This window comes from Mauremys mutica, chromosome 5 (assembly GCF_020497125.1).
Source record: "Mauremys mutica isolate MM-2020 ecotype Southern chromosome 5, ASM2049712v1, whole genome shotgun sequence".
NCBI classification, from domain to species: Eukaryota; Metazoa; Chordata; order Testudines; family Geoemydidae; genus Mauremys; species Mauremys mutica.
The window spans coordinates 99,811,894-99,834,324 of record NC_059076.1 but is presented as its reverse complement, the minus strand read 5'-3'; the positions used below and the strand labels follow the sequence as shown (position 1 = coordinate 99,834,324).

Here is a 22,431-nt window from a genome sequence, read left to right as displayed (position 1 = left end):
CTCTTACCAGCGGTGAGCTGGAGCCAGTTCACACCGGTTCACGTGAACCGGTTGTTAAATTTTGAAGCAGTTTTAGAACCAGTTGTTAACCTGCTTCCCTGTGAGAGGGCGGTGCGGCTTTGATAGGCTCCAGCCGGGAAGTGATGTAATTCCTCATGTGGCCGCCGGGGGTGCTGCATTGCAGGAGCCATGTAGGCCGCCGCCTGGCTCTGGGTACGGGCCCTTTTGCTGCTGCTGCTCCCCTGGCCCTGGGGCTCCCGCTGCTGTCTGGTGGGTCCCCAGCTGCCAGGGGCGGCTCTATGTTTTTTCCCACCCCAAGCACGGCAGTCAGGGAGCCTTCGGCAGCATTTCTTTGGGAGGTCTGCCGGTCACGCAGATTCAGCGGCAGTTCTGCGAGTGATCTACTGGTCCCGCGCCTTCAGTGTACCCACCGCCGAATTCCCGCTGAGGCTGTGGGACTGGCGGACCTCCTGCAGAAACGCCGCCGAAGGCTCCCTGACTGCCGCCCTCATGACGACCGACATGCTGCCCTGCCCCGGCTTGCCGCCAGGCACGCGCTTGCTGTGCTGGTGCCTGGAGCTGCCCCTGCCAGCTGCTCTGCTGGGCCTGGGCTTTGTCCTGCTGCTCAGGCTGCTCTGAGCCACTCTCCCCGTGGGTACTCGCCACTCAGCCCACAGCCAGCCTCTGTCTCCAGCCAGCCCCTGCCCTGCCCGCAGCCAGCCCCTGCCCGCAGCCAGCTCCTGCCATACCCCCTGCCCTGTCTCCAGCCAACCCCTGCCACACCCCCCTGCCTGAAGCCAGCCAGCCCCACACTCCTGTCTCCAGCCAACCCCTGCCGCACCCCTTTGCCCGAAGCGAGCCAGCCCCACACTCCTGTCTCCAGCCAGCCCCTGCTGCACCCCCCTGCAGTCCTGCCTGAAGCCAGCCAGCCCCACACTCCCTGTCTCCAGCCAGCTCCGCACCCCCTGCCCTGCCTGCAGCCAGCCCCGCACCCCCTGCCTCCAGCTAGCCCTGCCCCACACCTCTGTCTGAAGCCAGTCCCACGTCCACTGGTGCCCTGCAGTTCCTAGGGTAGTAACCCTGCACACCTGCTTTAATGAGGGGGGGCAGGGAGCAGCTGGGACCCACACATGTGCACACCCTAGAGTGACCAGACAGCAAGTGTGAAAAATCGGGACAGGGGTGGGGGGTAACAGGAGCCTATATAAGAAAAAGACCCAGAAATTGGGACTGTCCCTATAAAATCGGGACATCTGGGCACCCTAGCACACCCCCAGGGAGTGACAGGGACACACATGTGAAACGGAGCTCATTTCTAGTTCAGGCCCATCTTTTTAAAAAAGAACTTTAGGTAGGGTTAACATACATCCGTATTTTCCCGGACATGTCAGGCTTTTTGGTTCTTAAATCATCGTCCGGGAAAATAGGGACGTATTTTTTATTGTTAAGTATGACTCCCAATGACTCAATGCATTGCCACTTCTTATGGAGAAAGATACAAAAAATACATACTGTGGCACATCCCATAAATCAGAACTTTTTATAGGGAACTGGTTGTTAAGTTTTTGGCAGCTCATCACTGACTCTTACCTCTTTGCTGTGTGCCCCCTAGTGGTCACTCTAAACTTCACAGTTAACACCTGATGGGCTCTGTGGTTTTGAGGGGGGAAGAATTACTGAGCAGGGAGGGACAGAGCCAAGGAACAGCTGCTTTCTGTAGTATCATCCATCTATAAAACCATAGGTTGTTGTTTTTTTCTGGGTAAGACATGGCCCTGTCAACCTTAATTTACATAGATTTCTGCTCCATAATGTCATCTTCTCTCTTCCCTTCCCCTCCCCAAGGCCTGGTTGGTTTCAGGGGGGCCAAGGAAATCAGGTGGGACACTGGGCCTCAGCCTGGATTCCTCTGTCCACCACAGATGCCCGAAGAACTATATGATTTCATATGTAGAATTTGGAATGTGTGGGGCAGCACACACTTGCCTTAGGGAGTGGGACCTCTGTAGCCAAACCCAGGATGTTTTCTAACTTTCAGCTTCCCATGTCCCCACTTGGTCACTCTTTTTACGTGGCAGGTTATGATTTATTCCTTAAATCCTCTCAATGAGAATTCAGCATAGACTGGAAAATTCATTCACTAGCTCATAAAATCTGACTTCTGGTTTTTAGATTCACATCAGTGAACACACTCTCTGCTATACCTTTTTGCGTATGGCCTAACATATTTTGTGTGTATTTTTTTCTGGTAATACTATATAGATAACGTGTTGCAATGCAGAAATGGTGTTACTCCATTTGACTTTCTGATTAATCTGTATTCCTGTTAATTGTAGTATGGCTATATTTTTTGTGTGCTGTTTGTGTCAGGAAAATAATAAGGTATATTAAAAATCAATTGACTATTATAACTAGTAGAAAAACTTTGAAAAAAATTATTTTCAAGATAGAAGTATTCAAAAAGAAATAAAATCAACTTGGCAGAGGCTTTAATTGGCTCAGCAACCAGGAACCCAATGTAGTTTTTTGAACCAAGCCTAGTTCAGCAAGGTCATCTTACAAACACAACTGTTTCAGTGGCACTTTTTATGTTAATATCCTCAGCATGACTCAGGCATAGTTGAACCTTATGATAGGTTAATCATTAATTAAGAGCTTACAAAACTGGGAAAAGACGCCAGCAAGCTAGCGAAACAAGAAACTCCTGTAAATGTTTCTATTTTAAAAGATCAGAATGCTTATAAAATGTATGGTTTGCAGTTTTATTTTAATAATTAAAAAGGATCTGATGCAAAGAAGTTAAGGGAATATTCCATTAGAGCCTGAATGTCACTCTTTACAGTAAAACAACTGTTCATCTCCCTGGGACGAGTGCTTGATTTTATAGTTAACAGAAAACTGTGTTGTAAGTCTTAGCACAGCTTCTCTTTGCAAACACAAGTCAGGAGCTTGGGTGTCTTTTATTTATCCTTCAGTATAAATGTAGGTGGGACACCAATTGTGGTGGAGTCAGTGCACTAATTGGAGACATCAAAAATGAACCTCACCTATGGAATGTGCACATGCCAAGGTCACAATTACTCCCAAATCTCACTCAGAACAGCTAGGGCAAAATTCTGCTTGTGCCTCCCTGCTCCCTTAACATGCAGTAGTTGGGCTAGCTGTCTCTGACCTGAGTGAAGTGATGTGCATCCCCAACTCCAGCTGAAGGCAATGGGAGCTGAGGGCATTCAGCAGTTCACAGGATAGGGCCCTCTGCTAAACCCAGGAAGCCCTCATTTGGATTTTTGGTGTGATCTGGTCTGGCAGCTAGTGTGTTAGCAACATTGGAAGCCCTAGGACTAAAAGAGGTTAAACCTCTGTATTTGTGCTCACTACTGGTGTGCTCACTACTGGAATGCTGTGTCCAGTTCTGGAGTCCGCAATTCAAGCAGGCTGTTGATAAATTGGAGCGGGTTCAGAGAAGAGCCACGAGAATGATTAAAGGATTGGAAAACATACTCTATTGAGCTCCTTGAGAAATAGACACAGATTGCGCTCTTTGAATGGTTTAACAAAGAGAAGGTTAAGTGATGACTTGATCACAATCTATAAGTACCTAGATGGGGAACAGAAATTTGATAAGAGGGCTCTTTAATTTACCAGAGAAAGTATCAAAAAATCCAATGGCTGGAAGTTGAAGCTAGACAAATTCAGAGAAATAGCATGTAATTTTTAACTGTAAGGTTAATTATCTGTTGGAACAATTGCCCAAGGGTTGGGGTAGATTTTCCATCATTGGCAATTTTAAAATCAAGATTGGATGTTTTTCCGAAAGATATGCTCTAGTTCAAACAAGAATTAATTCAGGGCAGCTCTGTGGCTTTCATTATGGAGGAGGTCACACTAGATCACTGGTTTTATAATCTGTTAATCTACAATGTGGATGGCTCTCTGGCTCTGAAACCTGTTTTCAGCATCATATTGATTAGTCATGCTGTGAACAGGCTTAATTGACCTGCTAAGAAAATGACTGCTGGAGCAGGTGGATCGTCTAGACTTGACCTGCCAGGGTTGCTAATGTTGGTGTGCAATGGTTAGTGCCCCTGTACAGGTGCAGCTGAGCTGGTGTTAACGGCAGTGAGAATTTTTAGGAAAAAATTCCTACTACAGCTATGGCTAAAGAAACCTACTGGAGGGTTCCTCCAACAGTTTGTATTCAAGACTATTTTTGGACTATTTTTTGATCACCAGGGTATGTGAGCAAAGGTTCTCAGCCATTATTCCATCATGCTAAGGGACAGGTGAGTTGTAAAAACATTTGCTTTCTCATGATGGATGTAACTGTATGTGACGTATTTATGCAGTTGATGTCCTTCTCCTTTGATGTTGGACTTCATATTTATTAGTACTAATCCTTCCCTGGTTGCCTGCAGCTCTCAGTGCTCTAATCGCTCCAGGTCGCTTTGCAGTTTGGTTCCGTTCCCCCTGTATTTGCTTTTCCTCCAATTTTGGTATCTTCAGTAAATTTGGCCACAGATGAATGTGCATGCACACGCACACACCAAGAGGGAAAAAGAAGACAGAGACTCTCTAAAAGTCTATGCAGAAACCCAAACAGATATAGGCAAAATTAGCACATTCTGTTTAAGGGGGGACCCTGCTTGAAGACTGACACATACAGAACTGAAACACTCTAGGATAGCAAGGCTACCCTGGGTTTCAGTAGTGCATGCTTCACTGTGACAGAAAAGCCGCACAGAACCTTCTTCAACTATAAGACGCAGAGGGATAGATCAGCTGTTCTCAACCAGCAATCTGGGGGCCCCCTGGAGGGCTGCAAGCAGGTTTGAGGGGGTCTGCCAAAATAAACCAGAGAGCAGAGCTGGCATTAGTCTTGCTGGGGCCCAGGGCTGAAAGCCAAAGACCCGCCACCTGGGCCTGAAAGCCAAAACCCGAGCAACTTAGTTTTACAGGGCCCCCTATGGTGTGGGGCCTTGGGCAATTGCCCTGATTACCCCCTAATGCGGGCCCTGGTTTTTAATTATCTGGATATGCAGAAAAACAATTATGGCACAGGTGGGCCATGGAACTTTTATAGCATGTTGTGGGAGCCTCAGAAAGAAAAAGGCTGAGAACCCTTGGGATAGATAAGAGACCATGGAGTCATTCATCTGTAGTTCTGATTCAAATGTCATTCAGGTCCATGGCTGTTTGGTAGCTTATGTGAAATGAGTTGTTGGCTTCAGTCCAGTTCCTACACAGGTGTCTACATTACAAAGGGAGTAAGGCAAAAACTGAATTGGCACAGAGTCTTAACTATCATCTGACACTTAAAAGTACACCTCTACCCCGCTATAACGTGACCCGATATAATACGAATTCAGATATAACACGGTAAAGCAGGCTGCGCACTCTGGCAGATCAAAGCAAGTTCGATATAACACGGTTTCACCTATAACGCGGTAAGATTTTTTGGCTCCCGAGGACAGCGTTATATCGGGGTAGAGGTGTATTTGGGGGTTCTGAGACTGTGAGGAGAATATCATATTGCTACTGCCTGCTTTGAGGAAGGCTTTGGCCTGAAGGGCTGCCAGACAGACTTTTATAGCCATTGAAATTAACTTTTAGAAAGGAAACTATATATATTGAGAAGACATGCAGAGAAGGGACAAATATATGAAAGATCAGTATTTTTTTTCTTTAAATGTCCGTGCACAAATTTAGTGCAAATGAAAAAAACAAATGAACAACTTATAGCCCTGAACTGCGACAGGCGTAGTAAATGCAATATGCAATATGTAAGATTCCTTATGCTAGTCTGCCAATATATTTCACTTTTAGTGCTGCCCTGCAACATCCCTGCTATTGCAAAACTATGTGGTAGTTTTGTGTTGTGGATAAATGGAAATGAAAGTCAGACACCAAACTCAGCTCCATCTGTGTCCAGAGAAAGAATTTAACCAAGAAGTGAAAAATTATATGGCCTGATCCAAGTCCCATTGATATCAGTGGAAAGACTCCCATTACCTTCAGCGGGAGTTGGATTGGGATCCATAGTTGGTATGTTCTGCTCAGGGATTAAAGTAAGGGAGGGAAGTAGAGCAGCACATCTCCCCTTTCTCTACTAAAAACAGTGTATGCTCCTCCTTGTCCAAGTGTTCCTCCTTGTCTGGTGCTGCTAAAAATCTAGAGAGTGCTCTCCCAACTCCGGCCGTGTGGCAAGAGCCTCCTCTTTCAATTTGCTTTACTTTAACCACAAATTCTACTCAGTTCACACATTTGCCCCACTTCTGTTGCAAATAATTGGACAGAATGTATCACATGCAACAGCTTTTTCTCTGTGACTAAACCCGGCAAGCAGCATTTTAAAATGAAGTAACAATATCAGTTTTTAAAGAATGCTTTATTTACTACATCCTAGGAACGTACCATAAATGGAGCAAGAACTAAATAAACTCAGAAGTTTTAAACAATACAAAGAACAGAGATATAGTAAAACACCCAAAATACTAGCACTTCCGAAAATGAGGCACACTAATATATGTATATATTTATATATACATATATATTTCTTAATATAGTTTGTTCTTAACCTAAAAATGTTCACATTTCAAGTCATAAACTTACCTCAGTAGTGTACATGAAATGGTGGAAAAAACAAGTATAAAGACAGACCACAGGTGCGGGGCTCAGAGATACCTAACTGACTGTACTACCAACTTTTGGGCCCAATCTTGCCATTGGAGCTTCTAGCACAGACCCCAGTCATCAAGGCCATTTGTTTTTAAAGTATCTTGGTGTCTGCCATGTTAGGATATCATCTCCATCTTTATTTTTGTTGCACATAATATACAGGAATATGTAAAATACAGTAAGAACTCTAGTTGCTGTTTAAAATAAATACCTTGGAATGGATCACGCCCTCTGCTTCTGCAAGCAGAGGAGACTTGAATTTGGGTGGATTCCTCTTGGTAGGCACAGAAATGGGGGCAGGGAAGTGATGGCTTCAACATTAGCCCTCCCACCATCTCTCCACTGCTGGAACTTGCCAAGGTTTTGGTGGAGGGGCTGGGATGGGGTGAAGCAGAGTATCAACCCACATTCCATTGTATTATGCTCTGCTGACCTAATGGGTTTCTATGCAGCAATCCAGTCAGGTATTGAAGCTGCATGAAGTGGCATTTACTCATGTTGGGTCTTACCTGTGGCCACTGCTCGGTCTGAGATGACTTAGCCAAAGGCAGGAGAGGTGGGAACCATTTCCCACTTCCTCTGGGCTGGGCTTCTATTCCCCACCAATTCCCAGGAGAGATTGGTTTTGAAGGCTGCCCATTCCATGCAATCAAGCCCGTGGATAACACTGCAGTTGGATTGGGCCTAAGGTCTAGGTGCGTTTTTGGAAAGGCTGGAATGTGATAAAACTCTCCTGGGAAGGAGCATTGGGGGCAGAGTCTGATTTAATGGTTAACTTCCTCACAGTACTTTTGATAATAGTTAAATAGCATTAAATATAACCGAGTGTTGCTGAGTAAAAAACAGTGGCCCAACTTAAGTTGAGAAAATGCATATTAGGTGGTCACTTATTTTAGTTAGATATGGTCTGAAATTGTTGTTAGTGGGTAAAAGATACCTTTATTGTATGGACCTACAGTTGATTCTTATATTAAAAAAGAAAGCAAAATTGTTTATTCACTACCCTATTGCACACCACACTTCATTAGAGTTGTCTTGGCAAAGCTGATGCACTTCATAAAGTGAGTGAGCTATTCCTTTGACATTTTACTGTATTTTACATTCACTGCATCACTAAATAAAAGCCTTTAAACAGGCCACAAAACACTGCAATAATATACTTACTACTTAATAAAACAAACTTTTTAATAACATTGAAATAAAATGTTGTTTTGTTTTGTTTTGTGACAAACCACATACCATGTAAATTAGCAACATAAAATGACTTTAAAAATGTATATTAGAAGATATTTACAAACTCTATTTCTTAAATTCATAGGGGTATAGTCTCTTCCTTCCCTGATGTGCATGCATAACTCCAGTTATCGCTAATAGGAATTAGGCGTGAAAGAGAGAATGGGAAGAAGGCTAGCCCCATTTTATTAAGAACAATATCACTAACACCCCTAGTACCTTAGAAATTTTGCATGAAACATGATGAAGCTACAGGTAAATAATGCAGTACTTCCTGCTGACAAAAGCCCATTTGGCCCTGTCTAAGATATCATACATTCTCTGTCACTACTACTTACACTTCAAAAGAATAAAATAAAAAGAGCATTTAAAAAGAAACTAGGTTTTATACTGGAAGAAGATCTAAGTCAAGATACCTCTCATGAAATATTAGATACTCTGAGCAGTGCTCAGAGACTGAACTAGAAGTGACTTCAATAAATATAAAAGCCAGATGTTATGGAAAACACAGCAGCCTCTTCTTTATCTAAAACGATTCACGTAATCATGCTTTAAAGAGGTTTGTTTTATGAGATTGTTTTTTTTAAATAGATATTTGTTGCCTGTGATTTTTGATAGTGATAAACAAACTGTACTAATGCCAGCACAAAATGCAGAGGTCTCGCTCATTTTCAAATTGCACTTTCCAGTATAACTTTTTAAATAAGATACTTGTTGTTTTAAACAAAAACAAACAAAAATCTATTGTATGTATTCTTTAAATATTGAAAATATTCTTCAAAATATATTGTTTATACATTTCCTAGCTGCTCAGATGTACTTTTTTTTAATATATATATAGTTGATATATTATTAAAGGCACTACAAAATAGAATTCTCTGGAGTGCAGAAGTTACTAAAAAATAACCTTCATACCACAAATATATTGAAAATACAATTTGCTTAAAAAAAAAAAACCCAACCAAAAAACCCCCTATGCAATCCCACTACTGTGTATAAATGTGTATAGGCAATGGGCTTAATGCATGTAGGTCACTTAGAAATGTATGAATACAAGTATGTTAAATTTTTAAAATATCCTACAAAATTAGTGAAAACGTCACATATATAAAATATTTCATACATAATATTTGATAACATTCTTCACTTTCAGGTTTTTTTCAGTTTAGAGTCCAAACATATTCTTTTGCAATAGGTTCTTTCTTCATAAATAGTAAAGTGTTCCTTCAGTGTTTGTCCCTCCCTTCCCGCCCCCCACCCCTCGCCCCCCACTGTTTGATAGTCTCAGTATGTCTGGTAGACATCATGTATTGGAACCTGGATTGTTGCAGTAGGAAATGCCTGAGGTATATAGCCGGCATATCCTCCATAAGCTGCTGCTGCTGCTGCAGCTGCTGCTGCGTTCTTCTGTAGTGTGGCTATAGTTGCTGTTGTTGCAGCAGGAGCTGCAAACGGAACATAACTTGCACCATAAATCCCTGCAGCAGGAATTCTCTGAATATTTGGAGCCATGGTGTACACTGGAGTTATGGGGCGACCCTGGGGACAAAAAATTGGCATTTAACGTTCCAACTCACAGACTTTATCCAGTCACTAGCAATCTGATCTACCAAGTTGAGTATAATTATTTCACACAATAAAAAACTGACGTGAACCCTTTAAAGTTAAGGAAGGATGATCTTGTGGTGAAGGCATAGGAGTGGGAGTTAGGAGACTGTGGATTTGATTCTGCTGGCAAGACCAAGGCTGTGGGCCTGTAAGGGTAGAGACAGCACATCATGGCTGATGGGAGGAAGGCAAGCCAGTGAAGCCATGTGCATCACCGGCTCTTCCAGGGGACCTGGAACTAGCAAGCACAGGCCAGGGCAGGGCAGGGCCAACTGTGGAGGGCGGGAGCTAGAGCACAAGGGTGATGTCACTTTTGTCTTTGACTCTCTCTGGCTCCTCAGCTACTATTACAGATTTCTGAAGGCAGAGACAAGAAGTTTAAATTTAACGTATTACTGCTCCTTCCCATTTATCCTCTCTTGTCAAACTTCGTGTTGCCCCTCACCAAATCTGTTCCACCAGTGTTCCCAGCCTTGTCTGCTCATTTTCAGCTGCCCACATGGTCACTTAAGTGCCTTCTTCCACATGGCCCTTATGCATGGTTCAACCTCCCCATCCATATATACATCCCTCTTAAAGATTCATTTCTGCCACATGGCCCATAGTGAATCTAGCTGACTTGTATACAAAAAGACAGAACTCCCTAAACTCTGTCTACATTTCTGTCTTTCCTTGAGCACTTCAGGGAAAGGACTGTCCCTTCTCGGATGTCTGTAAAATACCTAGTGCATCCTACATGAACAGATATCTCCCAGGTAGTTTTCGCTAGTAGGCTTCTGTGGAACTCCTAAGTTAAGCTGAAACTGCTTTCCTCTGCTGGAGGCAGCGGTGGTACCACTGCCTTCCTTCACCTAAGGGTACATTCCCCACTCTGGTTCCACTGCCCTTGCTGGTGTAGGAGGTGTCAGTTCTCTCAGCGCCCATAGGGGCAAATCAAGGTCCTGGGCTCTATTCCTAGCTGTGATACAGGACAGGCCACTGGGCCTCAATTCTGTAAGATGGGTGTAATAATACTTTTCCTAACCCATTGCTTGTTGTGGGGCTAAATTCATTCATGCTTGTGAAACATCTGAGATTCTTGTATAGAAGGTGCTACTGAAGTGCAAAGTACTATTAATACCTCCCCTTGTCCCTGTTCACCTTCTGAAATCTCACGACTTGTTTCCAAAGAGCTTTGCAGATCAGTGATATGGCAACAAGTTTACTTAGATTGTAAGCTCTTTGGGGGCAGGGAGTCTTTTTGTTTTGTGTTTGTACAGCTCCTGGCCCAGGACGGGGGCTGCAGGACAAATAAGGAATAATAAAAAGAGTCTGTCACAATGTAATTACACAGAATAATTCTGGAGCTGTAGTAGCCTCAGAGTGTCATTTTTTTTCACTATTAACATAATAAATGGAATGGAACTACAAAAAAAAGTCAATATGTCATATCAAAATAAACCTTTACAGATCCAGCCAATGCCATAGCTTGATGGTGGCTTTCCCATGAGAGGGTTTCAGGATGGATTCCCATCCTGGTTTCTTGCTCCCTGACTGGACTGGCACTGCTACAGAGGCAACACCAACAGCCTTTTAGGGAAGCACTTCAGCACTGTCAATAGAGACTATCCAATCAGTTATAGGAATAGCAAAGAATCCTGTGGCACCTTATAGACTAACAGACGTTTTGCAGCATGAGCTTTCGTGGAAGCTCATGCTGCAAAACGTCTGTTAGTCTATAAGGTGCCACAGGATTCTTTGCTGCTTCTACAGAACCAGACTAACACGGCTACCCCTCTGATACTTGAGTTATAGGAATGATGCTAGCAGGCTTCAAAGCGTGAGCTATGTATTTCTTCTTACTAGTGCCTATGATAATGGCATGTGAAGGTTGGTGTGGCTAGAGCAGTAAAAAACAAAACAAAACACCTCAAGCTGAGAAGGGATCTGGGGTTGTGTCTAGTCCCACATGCATAAAATGGCAAAATTGTTGTGTTTTTTTTTAGTTATGTATGTCCAGTTTCCACTTGCTGACCTAAAGACTCCCCAAAATAAGTGCTGAAAGTGCCTTAGCTGCATTTTGTTCTGTTGAACATGAATTCTCTCATCCTATGTCAGACTTAAGAGCTTTATACTATTTGCAAAGATCTTCTTAATTGTTGCAATTACACATTGCACTGCTGTAGCACCTTCCATTAGAGGATCCCAAAGTGCTTTAGAAACATTACAGAATTTATTCTCACAATACTCTAGTGAGATAGGAAAGGGTAATTATCACCATTTGACAGACTGGGTAAGTGAAGTACAGAATAGTTAATGTTGCACAGCAACTCTGTAGTAAAGCCAAGGCACAAGTAGAATTGCTTCTACCTGTGCTTTAACCACCTTCCTTTTTCTCTGTGGCCAATATGCTCCCCTGCCCTGTGCTATATGGGGAGGAGAAAATAAATTAAAATGAGATGGAAAAAGACCCTAAACTGAAGAGGGAGCCAGTGTTGCAAGTTTCTCAACTCTTCCCCCCACAAGCCCAAGGAGACCCTAGCATAGCATCAGGGCACACAGTTCTGGCAGAGGCATGTTGAGGCTGTGCAGTAGCACTCCAGCTCTACACAGAACACTCCTTTTGAGATTTAGCTAATCTGTGCAATAGTTAATGTGACTCATACTTTACCAGTTTGAGGCTAAGTGATTTATTGCAGTGTGAGACAACTGTCAAGGGAGGGCTGGTTTTTTTTAGTCTAATAACTAAACAATCTCCCTTTAAACTGCAGCATGGCAAGAGGCCAGGGTTTCAATGTACCAAGGTAAGCTTAGCAAGGACTACATACTGAATTTACCTGAAAAGGTGGAGGGGTTGACACTGCAGGTATAACAGCTGCTGCTGCTACACTAGCTGGATCCTGCTGGACAGCAATGGGATTGATCATATGTTCCACTGCGTGGATTTTGCCATCTTCCATCATCTTGGCTGTTGGAGCTGCCTGAAACATGGAGTACTGGGCTCCAATAGCAGGGATTGCCACTGGAACAGACCACATACACAAAAACGTATTGGAGTTGCATCTACAGTGCTTTCTTTCCAAGGTAAAAGAAACCTCTCTTGCTAGGTAATTTACACCACGCTCATCACTGTGATATACAACATACAAGGTCTTAGGGGTGCTTCTCAATTCATATGTTAATTACTATAAATATTTCAAGGTGTGCTCATGGACTCAGTACTACAATTTTGTATGTACTGCATAGTTTTCAAACACTTTTATCTCAATGGGCTCTTAAAGCAGGACCCTCCCCCATGAGGGTCACACTGAAAACGTGAAGGCTACATCAAATTTACAGAAATCTGTTCAGATTACAGTTGTCCTCATCTAGTGGTCTAAGGAGATGATCCGTTTGAGCATGCAGTGCTCCATCTTGATCTTAGTTACTGCCTCTGAGATCAAGGTGGGAGTATTGCATTCTGGGACCTGAAGTTTCCATAGGCAGAATTGCTGTATGAAAAGAAGAGTGTGATTTGTATTGTGTAACTCTGTGGGTAGCAGCTGGCCTATAGGCTTCACTTTAGCCAACTCTGCACTATAGTTACTTACTGTAGTGTATTTTTCTGGCTTAATTTAGCTGCACATATTTCATCACATCTTTCTGCTTGACTCTGGTCTCAGCTTATTTATTTAATTAAAAAAACCTCTTACTCCTTTCTTCTCATGTCAAAAAGCAGGTAACGTGCAATAAAGAGAAGAACAAGGGGAAAGAGCCGTGGACAGTGAGGGTTATACATGCAAGGGGTGTGAGTCTGTACACATTTCTGAATGGAGTTTGGCTGCATTGCTTAGGAAGCAAATTTGTCCTGCTGAAAATCTCCAGCAATGTGTGTTCCTCAAAATGTACAGTCAGCTTTTGATTAATTAATCTTTCAACAATAAATTTATAGATAACTGAATGACTACAGATGGCTGGAAGAGATGATGTTTGGATTGGGATCTGAATTAGCTTTAGGCCATGGATCAGATCTGAAGCCAAATCATAGAATATCAGGATTGGAAGGGACCTCAGGAGATCATCTAGTCCAACCCCCTGCTCAAAGTAGGACTAATCCTCATATCCCTAAATGGCTTCCTCAAGGATTGAATTTACAACCCTGGGTTTAGCAGGCCAATGGTCAAACCACTGAGCTATCCCTGCCAATCAAAGTTTGGTTTCAATGGTGTTGGGGGGAGGGATAGCTCAGTGGCTTGAGCATTGTCCTGCTAAACCCACAGTTGTGAGTTCAATCCTTGAGAAGACCATTTAGGGATCTGGGACAAAAATCTGTCTGGGGATTGGTCCTGCTTTGAGCAGGGGGTTGGACTAGATGACCTCCTGAGGTCCCTTCCAACCCTGATATTCTATGAATAAATCTTGCAGGAGTTTATTCCAAACTGGCAGAAATCATGTGAGATCAGCAGTTCTGTTTTCCACCATTTTGGTTTAAAAAAACCCAACGAAACAAAACAAAACAAAAAAACCACCACTTCACAAGAACACCTCTTTTTATAAGAGTTTGAGCACACGTTGACAGGGATCAGAACTTAGCCCTTTCCATTCAAGTATTGGAACCAGTACCATAGGGGCAGGTTTGGCTCTAGGGATTTGAATCCAAACCTTCCTAAAATCTGGAAATATGTGAACTCAAGAGTCTGCTTTTGGCCTGTCTTTGGATTTCTAATAAATTAGACAGATACTGTAAATAAATATTTACTAGGCAAGAATATAGTGTGTATATCAAAAATCATTTTTCAAATAATCTTTAGCAATACCTGAAACTCCTAAGATATATTCACAATTATGAAGGGAGGGAATCAGGGGCTCCACCAGCTTTTTTGGCACCCTAGGCGGCGGAAGGTCCCACCCCCCCCAAAATGCCACCCCTGACAGAGGCAGCGGAAGGTCCTGCCCCCAAAATGCCACCCCTGACAGAGGCGGCGGAAGGTCTGGCCGCTGCAGTCACCGCCCCCCAAATGTTAGCGCCCTAGGCGACTGCCTAGGTCGCCTAATGGGTTGCACCAGCCCTGGTGAGAATGCTCTCTCTGATAACTGACATTTTGCCTAGAGAGTCTGAGGATATAGGTTAAATTATCTCAAATCTTTCTTTGAAAACAGACCTAGTCTTTGAAAATCATCTACTTTTGTCATGCAAATACTAAGCTGAATGCCTCTTTTCTCAAACTACATCATCAAACTGTCAGGATGGCATCTTCCTTTAGGAGTGTTCATCTTTTTTTATTTTATTTAAGATAAGTGCATATCTTAAAAGTGATTTCCACTTATTTGTAATTGATTGTTATTAGAGTATTTCATAATGTTACAACTACAATCAAGTGCATTTTTACTGTAACATCAGTGGTGTTTTATTATTAGTATGTCTGTTACAATTATGATTACACTAGGGAGAGGACATGATTACTTCTTTCAGTGGCTCACTCTGGTCACTTGAATGTAGATTCTACCTCATAATATTTAGCCCAAACAGAAGGCTATTCAAACAGAGTCTTGCGGACTTCCACAACTTCATTCTAGCCACTACCATTTTCTCCTATAAACACCAAGGGCTAGATTCTCAGCTGCACCCAGCTTCCATAGGCTGTTGCTAAGGGGGTGGTAGAAAGGAACTAGTTGCTGTTCCCTGATCCTGTGGCTGGTTCTCCACTTGCCCAGTGTAACTTAGAACAGCCTAGAGGCTGTCCTAAAGTTTGTCGGCTAGTAATAGCACCTAAGGGGCTATCTGCCAGCCAGGAATTGCTGGAGCACTGTGTGATCTGGCCATCCCATTCCTGCTCTACCATAATCCTAAACTGGAGGCTCCAGAAAGGTGACATAGAAACCAGTGCTGCCAACTCTGTGCCAGCTGGGGACTCTCCCACACCAAGGAAATCCTCACATAGGGAGATCTGCCTGCTTTGTCTTCTAGATGTCTGTAGTCAGGGGGCCAAAGTCACCCCTGATGTAATCACTAACATCAAAGGAGATAAACAGGGAGGAATGTGACCCCTAGTCTTTGTTCTCTAGCAAACAGAGCAGCAGCCTCTGAAACCAGCAGCTGTGTTGCTATATGTTGGACCTGGAGAGGACACCTAGGTGTGGAACTATCTTGTTCGTTTGGCCTGTGGAGCCCACACAAGTGAGCATAGCTAATAACCATCAGTGAGTGGTGCTGGAAAATGCATTTGCTGCCTCACATTTGTAGAGAAGATGGTGATTGTCAGATTTGAATAGGACAATTGGACAAACTCGGCAGGAAGAATACAGACCTACTGGTCCCAGCCATAAATATATCCTAAGTATCACCACAGCTGGTTGGGTGGTGTGTTAATTTACCCAAACCAATCTGAATCCAAAAAGTTCAAGCTCAGTTCAAAGAATGGGCTGAATTTCAAGCCTCTTCTCCCCACCCACCTCCCAACAGGTTTGCCCAACCTAGTAATTATACTAACCTGCACCAGGTTTAATGGCAACTGGATTGACAGCAGACAACTCCAAATTGGGTACAAGCTCATATCCTTTTTCTTGCTGTTTTCCTTTCCCTTCGTGGTATCTGCTATATATGCCACGGCCTGCAGAATATCCCCCCAGATAAGAACCTCTGGGGCCAGGGGCTCTGTTGCCAGCTGCACCTCGCCCTCTGCCTCTTATGCTGCCTGCTTATAATAACAACATAACAAAATGAGGATGAATAACACAGTAACAGCAATGGGGGAAATGCTTAACACCCCCACGTACAGGCATTTGGATAGTAATAAGCTTGCTGAAGTTAGAATAGCTGAATTTGAATGACTCTGTTCTTGAAAACAAAGGGAATCTTCCTCGAATCAGGAATGCACAATCAGACAATGCATTTTCTGTTGTTCGTAGTACTATTCCTTGCATGACTAAATTTTAGTGGTTTAGTTCAGACTTTGGTATTCTCTGGAATTTATTAATAATGTTGAATTTATATCAGCAATTTTGCACATATTATTATGGTGCTTTTGGTCCTGGGATGTAGTGGTAGTTTTATGGCAGGTTGTCTGGGTACTCAGACCAGGAGTGATGGAATTTTCCTAAAAGCTGGGGGAGAGGGCATGAGGCCCCATCCATGGCCCCACCCCTGCCCCTCCTCTTCCCCCCAAAGCCCTGCCCTCTGGCCAAGCCGGAAGCCAGAGCCAGGCCAGGGAACCCGAACCCCTCCACCTGCTCAGGGTGAAGGGCCCTAGAGCAGCCCCCAGCCCATATCCCCACCTCCTGGGCCTCCCTCTAAGGACAGATGGAGGGTCTGCAGCTCCCCACAGCTGCACACATGGCTCTTACCCTGACTTGGCTTCTGGCCTGGCCTGGGGCAGGGCCTCAGGGGCCGATGAGCCACAGCCAAACCATGGTAAGAGCCACACGGACAGCTGTGGGGAGCTGCGGACCCTGGGCAGGGGACTTGAGGGGTGGGGACACAGGCTCGGGGCTGCTTTCGGGGCCCTCCACCTCGAGCAGGCGGAGGGTCTGCAGCTCCTTACAGCTGCTGAGGTCTTGGGGGGTGGGGAAGAGGAGAGGCAGGGGGCTGGGGCTGTGGCAAAAAGTGGGAGGGCCATGGCCCCTTGCCCACCCCCTGCTCTGGTGCCTCTGATTCCGACATGCAATTAACTGATTCCTGGTGCAGAAATAGTCACAGATCTAAATCCGGAGATTGAGCTGAGGCTGGAACTTTTGACCACTTAGGGTTTTACAAATATTTCTGTGTTTATGGAGGTGGTAAAATAATAAGATCATGCTTAGTGTTACACTGAACTTGGCTGGGAAATACATTTTCAGAATTTCAGCAAATTATATTCTCTGTAATGATAGTACAAAACCACTTGCAATTACAAATGTCAGTTATAATTGTTGGAATTTAAGCCTGAATGATTAATTTTTTGGTTAATTTTTAATATATAGAATTCAATAACAATTAAATTCCAATAATTAGAGAAATACTTCTAACTTCTATAGCACCTTTCATCAACAGATCTCAAAGCTTTTCATAAAGGAGGGTACAGTATGATCAGTTTTTTTACAGATGCAGTAACTGAGGCATAGATAGTTTATGGCTAAGGTTTTCAAAGGCATCTGTCATTTTGGATGCCTATTTTGAGACACCTAAGATCTGATTTTTCAGAGCACCCAGCGCTGTAGCTGAAGTCAAAAGGAGGTGCAGATGTACAACACTTTGGATAATTAGACTCAAGAAGTCTGGTACTCAAACTATAGGAAACGTCTGTTACTTGCCCAGGGTAATAGAAGTCAGATCTCCTGACTCCCAATCCTGTGTTCTGTCCACTAGTGCACTCCTACCTTACACCTGTCTTAGAAAGGGATTGTCAAAAGAAAAATATCTTCAATATACTAGCATTAATAAAGTAAGACAGAGTATAATTATGATGAACTGTGCTGCAAAAGTAAGTTCAGAAAAATGTAAAGCATGTCAGCTGTTACCCATTTAAGACAGATTCATGGCCCCCCCTTGAAAGCAGAGCTGGCAATAATGCCCCCTAATTATATCATGTTCAACTGTGCTTACTAACCTTTCACAAAGTAATCTCGGTTGGGACCAATCAGAGCATTGTAGGGATATCCATAATACGCTAGTGTGTATGGATCGCAAGAGTAAACATAGTTGGGTTGCTGAGTTACTTCTGTTGTTGTTGTTGCTCCTCCTTTAGCTGCTTTCTGATAACGAGTGTACTGCTCTTTGTCTACTGGTTTGGCCAAGGTAACTTCCAGGCACGAGCCTTCAAGTTCAGTGCCATTGAGGTTGTTCATGGCGTGAACTGCGTCTTCCCTACTTGTAAAGTGCACAAAGGCATAATCGCGTATTTTTTTAACCCGTTCTACACAGCCAGGGTTAAACTGGCCAAAGATCTTTTTAATTGTATCCTCTGTGGTTTCAATCATTAAATTCCTCACATACAGGATTTTAACAGTCTCCATCACATCTTCATCAACATCTATCTCTGGTTCTGCCCAATCAACAGCAATTTGGTGGCCCCACAGTTGGATTCTCCCAGGCATCAGCTTTCTCCTCGCCATTGCAGCTGCTCGATGGCTTTCATACTCCACAAAGGCGAAGCCTCTATTTTTCATCTTGTCTGCAGCACTCGCATACACAATGACGTCTAGCACTCCCTCTGTCACCTTGGAGATCTCTTCTAGTATTTCCTCTCTCTTCTTCATCTTGGGTATACCTCCAATGAACAGCCTGCAGTTATCCACACTGCAGCAAACACCTAGAAGCCTACCAGGACGGATTTCGTAGTTGTTCAGTTCTCTGACGGCACGTTTGGCTTCGTGCTTGTGTGTGTACATAACAAAAGCATAGCCCCGATTTTTCCCATCAAAGTCCATCATCAGGCGCATTTCATAGACACGTCCTACGGACTCAAACACAGGCACTAGCTCGTCTTCGTACACATCGCGGGGAATTTTACCAACAAAGACTTCACAGCCTCGAGGAGGGTGCAGCCCCTCCCAGCCAGGTGGTGGTCCGCCATACTTGCGCTGCCCATTCTCTTGAATCATGGTATATCCAGTACGCTCCATGAGTGCCAACAGAGCCGCCTCGTTAGGTGCCCCAGCGACACCTTCAGGAACTTTGGTTGTAGACAGGTTGGAGGAGTCGTTACTCATCCTAGCAGTGGAATCCTCAGCTGTCATTATGTCAAAATCATTCAAAGTGTGATGAAACCTAAACAAAGAGAAGGGAAAGGAGGACATTAATTAGCTGTTGTTAACATGACAGGAATCTGACTTTTTTCTGCAGTTTATGTGCAAGTTTATTTTTCAAGAACGGGATGACTATTAAATACAAAACATAAAAGTTAAATAGCAAAATATACTCTCCTGCATGCAGTGGATACTGGCCCAGGAAACTCCCTGAGATGAGTTTCCTTCAAATCTTCCCCTTGTATGAGAGAATCTAAAAGGGGCTATGGAGGAAGGTGGTGTCCAACTTCCCATGAACGATGTAGCTCTTGTTCTTGCACCCTAAGTCTGTGCAAAATTCCACTCGGAGGTGAGTATAGGCATGTAACCTGGGTAAATGCTGCTTCAAGTAGTATTACTTGGGCTATGTCTACATGAGAGCTTACAGCAGTGCAGCTATACCAATGCAGCTGCGCCGCTGTAAGATCTCTCATGTAGCCACTCTATGCTGGCGGGAGAGAGCTTTCCCATCAACATAATTAAATCACCCACAATGAGCAGCGGTAGCTATGTCAGCAGGAGAAGCTGGTGTAATTTGTATCACTCGGGATTGTTTTTTTTCACGCCCCTAAGCAACATAAGTTTTACTGACATAAGTGGTAGAGTAGACATGGCACTCGATGCAGATAGCTTCTGCCACAGAGCGAAGGATACCTCGGAGAACAGCAGCCACCTGGATCCTCAAAACCCAATGGAGCCTGATCTTCTGGTAAAAAGGGGCTACTGCTGGATCAGAAAACGAGACTGATCCTACAGAACCAGCACTCCCCATTTCCATGGTTCCCAGTTGAAATCCTCGCTATCAGTGTACCCTATACTCATGGTCAATTAGGTACTAAGTAATTTTACAGCAAAATATGGGCAAGGCTTATTAAGCACTGGGAACAGTACTTGTAAACTAAGAACTTCCAGGTTTCTATGGACTTGCAGAATAAAACCTGAAATGGAAATAAAACCATTTTAACATGGTTTATGTAAGGAATGGTTTTGGTCCCCTTGCAGTAATCTGGTAAATTTAGATGAGCTTCCTAGTTGCCAGTTGAGTTAATTGTTTTTGTTATGGTGTCTAACTTACTAAAGAAGACAAATGTGTTAATTAATTACTTTACAGAAGCTGAAAAGAATAATTCAGGCATTACAGAAAAAATCTCCAATTACAAACCAGCATTAATTGCCCACTTCACCTTGTATGGTCCCTTAGAATATGTGTTAACTACTTATGCTAAACAATCTGTTCCACCTTGTATTTAGCTGTGGCACCTTTCCCAGACCTGAGGAAGAGCTCTGTGTACCTCAAAATCTTATCTCTTTCACCACCAGAAGTTGCTCCAATAAAAGATATTTCCTCACTCACCTAGTGTCGCTACACAATCAGCACAGTAAAGCTACTGGAAAAGGAAAAACAGTTTATGAAATTTTGTTCTGTATCCAAGTAGAACACCAGTGAGGGAGGTATTGTCTGTCTAGTTCTTGAGATAGTCTTGCCTCAAAAAGAGGATAGAAATGCTAACTGCTACTACAACTGAGTGCTAATGGTGATTTTGCTCTAGCTCAAACAAAAGAATATTTGCTTTTGGATTTTGAAGATCATTGATTCATAGATATTAAAGACAGAAGGGACCATTAGATTATTTAGTGTAACCTCCTGTATACCACAGACCATTACATTTCACCGAGTAGTCCCTGTATGGAGCTAAATAACTTATGTTTGACTAAAGCATAACTTCCCGAAAGGCATCCAGTCTTGATCAGAAGACATCAAGAGATGGAGAATCCATCACTTGCCTTGGTAGTTTGTTTCATTGGTTAATCACCCCTTGCTGTTAAAAATTGTTCCTTATTTCTAATTTGAATTTGTCTGACTTTGGCTTCCAGCCATTGATTCTTATTGTCCCTTGGTCTGTTAGATTATAGAGTTCTTTAGTACTTGGTATTTTCTCCCCATGAAGGTACTTAGACACACAACCTCTCACTCTTCTTTTTGATAAATTTAACAGATTGAGCTCTTTAAGTTCGTCACAATAAGGATTTTTTTTCCAGCCCTTGAATAATTCTTGTGACTCTTCTCAGCACCCTATTCAGCTTTTCAACATCCTTTTAAAACTGTGGACACCAGAACTGCATACAGTATTCTAGTATCTGTCTCACCAATGCTATCTACATAGGAAAAAACACCTCGCAACTCCCCTGTTTAGAAATCCAACCATCTCATTAGCTTTTCTTGGCACAGCACTTCACAGAGAGCTCATATGAGCTGTTTGTCCACTATGGCCCTTAAATTTTTCAGTCACTACATTCTAGGATATTGTCCCCCATTATGTAGGCATGACTTGCATCCTTTGCTCTTGGATGTATCACCTTGTATCTGGCTGCATTAAAACACATTTTGTTTGAATGGGGCCAGTTTATGAAATGATCCAGATCGCTCTGTATGACTTCTCTGTCCTCATCATTATTTATCTTTCTGCCAAACTTTGTCATCTGCCAGTTTATATTCCAGATCATTGATGAAAATACTGAGTAGTGTTAGGCCTAGTACTGATCCCTGCAGAACATCACTAAAAACACCCCTATTCAGTGATGATTGTTTGACAAGATCTATTTTCAATAAAATTGGTTGAAGTCCGAGCATGGACAGATTGGTCTTAGTTAGTAGATTTTAGTCAGTCTGACATAGTTCTGCTGGAACAATATGTATGCCAGGTCTTTATGCTTGTCTGTTCAGAGCTGAGCGCTTCTGTAAAACAGAGGAAGCACGTAAAGATCTAATTTTATAGGACAGGAGTTCTGAAAAGAGGCTATAAGTGTTGCTACCACTGAAAGCTAGTAGAGAATCTCTTGCATGCAGGGCAAATGTTGCACTCCACAGGTACATACTGCCAAGAGGCAGTGGAACTAATGAGGTTCTGATGTGCCGAGGGAGGCTGTGAAGCAGAAGCCTGGGTCACAGGTGCCACAGAGCAACTCCTTGGGGTCTGTGTATCCTGGGGGGGATGAAAGGGAGAGTTCTGTCTCTGAACAGGCCTGATGCAAATGGAAAGGATGTAACTCACGACCAATAACAGTTTCATCTATAAAGGAGAATCTTCAGTAGCTTTTAACAGTAGTAGCACATAAATAATCTTTGAGCAACTCAGTCGCTAGAGCCAGAGACCATTATGGGCTCTATACCTGATATCAGTTTTAAAAACAAGT

At 43.3% G+C, this 22,431-nt stretch overlaps 1 protein-coding gene and 1 long non-coding RNA gene across 7 annotated transcripts in view; one reads left to right on the top strand and one right to left on the bottom strand.

The window, feature by feature from the left end:
• Positions 1 to 22,431, top strand: part of LOC123371289 — a 165,421-nt gene that overhangs the window by 12,065 nt on the left and 130,925 nt on the right. The window lies entirely within an intron of this gene.
• Positions 6,375 to 22,431, bottom strand: part of RBM47 (RNA binding motif protein 47) — a 106,221-nt gene continuing 90,164 nt past the window's right edge. For 5 of the 6 annotated variants that reach the window (XM_045018710.1, XM_045018708.1, XM_045018712.1 and 2 more), the window contains exons 2-5: positions 18,060 to 19,219; positions 15,966 to 16,172; positions 12,333 to 12,517; positions 6,375 to 9,447 (exon numbers count right to left, since the gene is read on the bottom strand). In XM_045018710.1, coding sequence (XP_044874645.1) covers positions 9,193 to 9,447; positions 12,333 to 12,517; positions 15,966 to 16,172; positions 18,060 to 19,188 — 1,776 coding nt within the window. In that variant the 5' untranslated portion in view covers positions 19,189 to 19,219 and the 3' untranslated portion in view covers positions 6,375 to 9,192. Of the gene's footprint in view, positions 9,448 to 12,332; positions 12,518 to 15,965; positions 16,173 to 18,059; positions 19,220 to 19,828; positions 19,850 to 22,431 lie in introns of those variants that run through there. The other variant, XM_045018707.1, reaches the window with a different exon arrangement.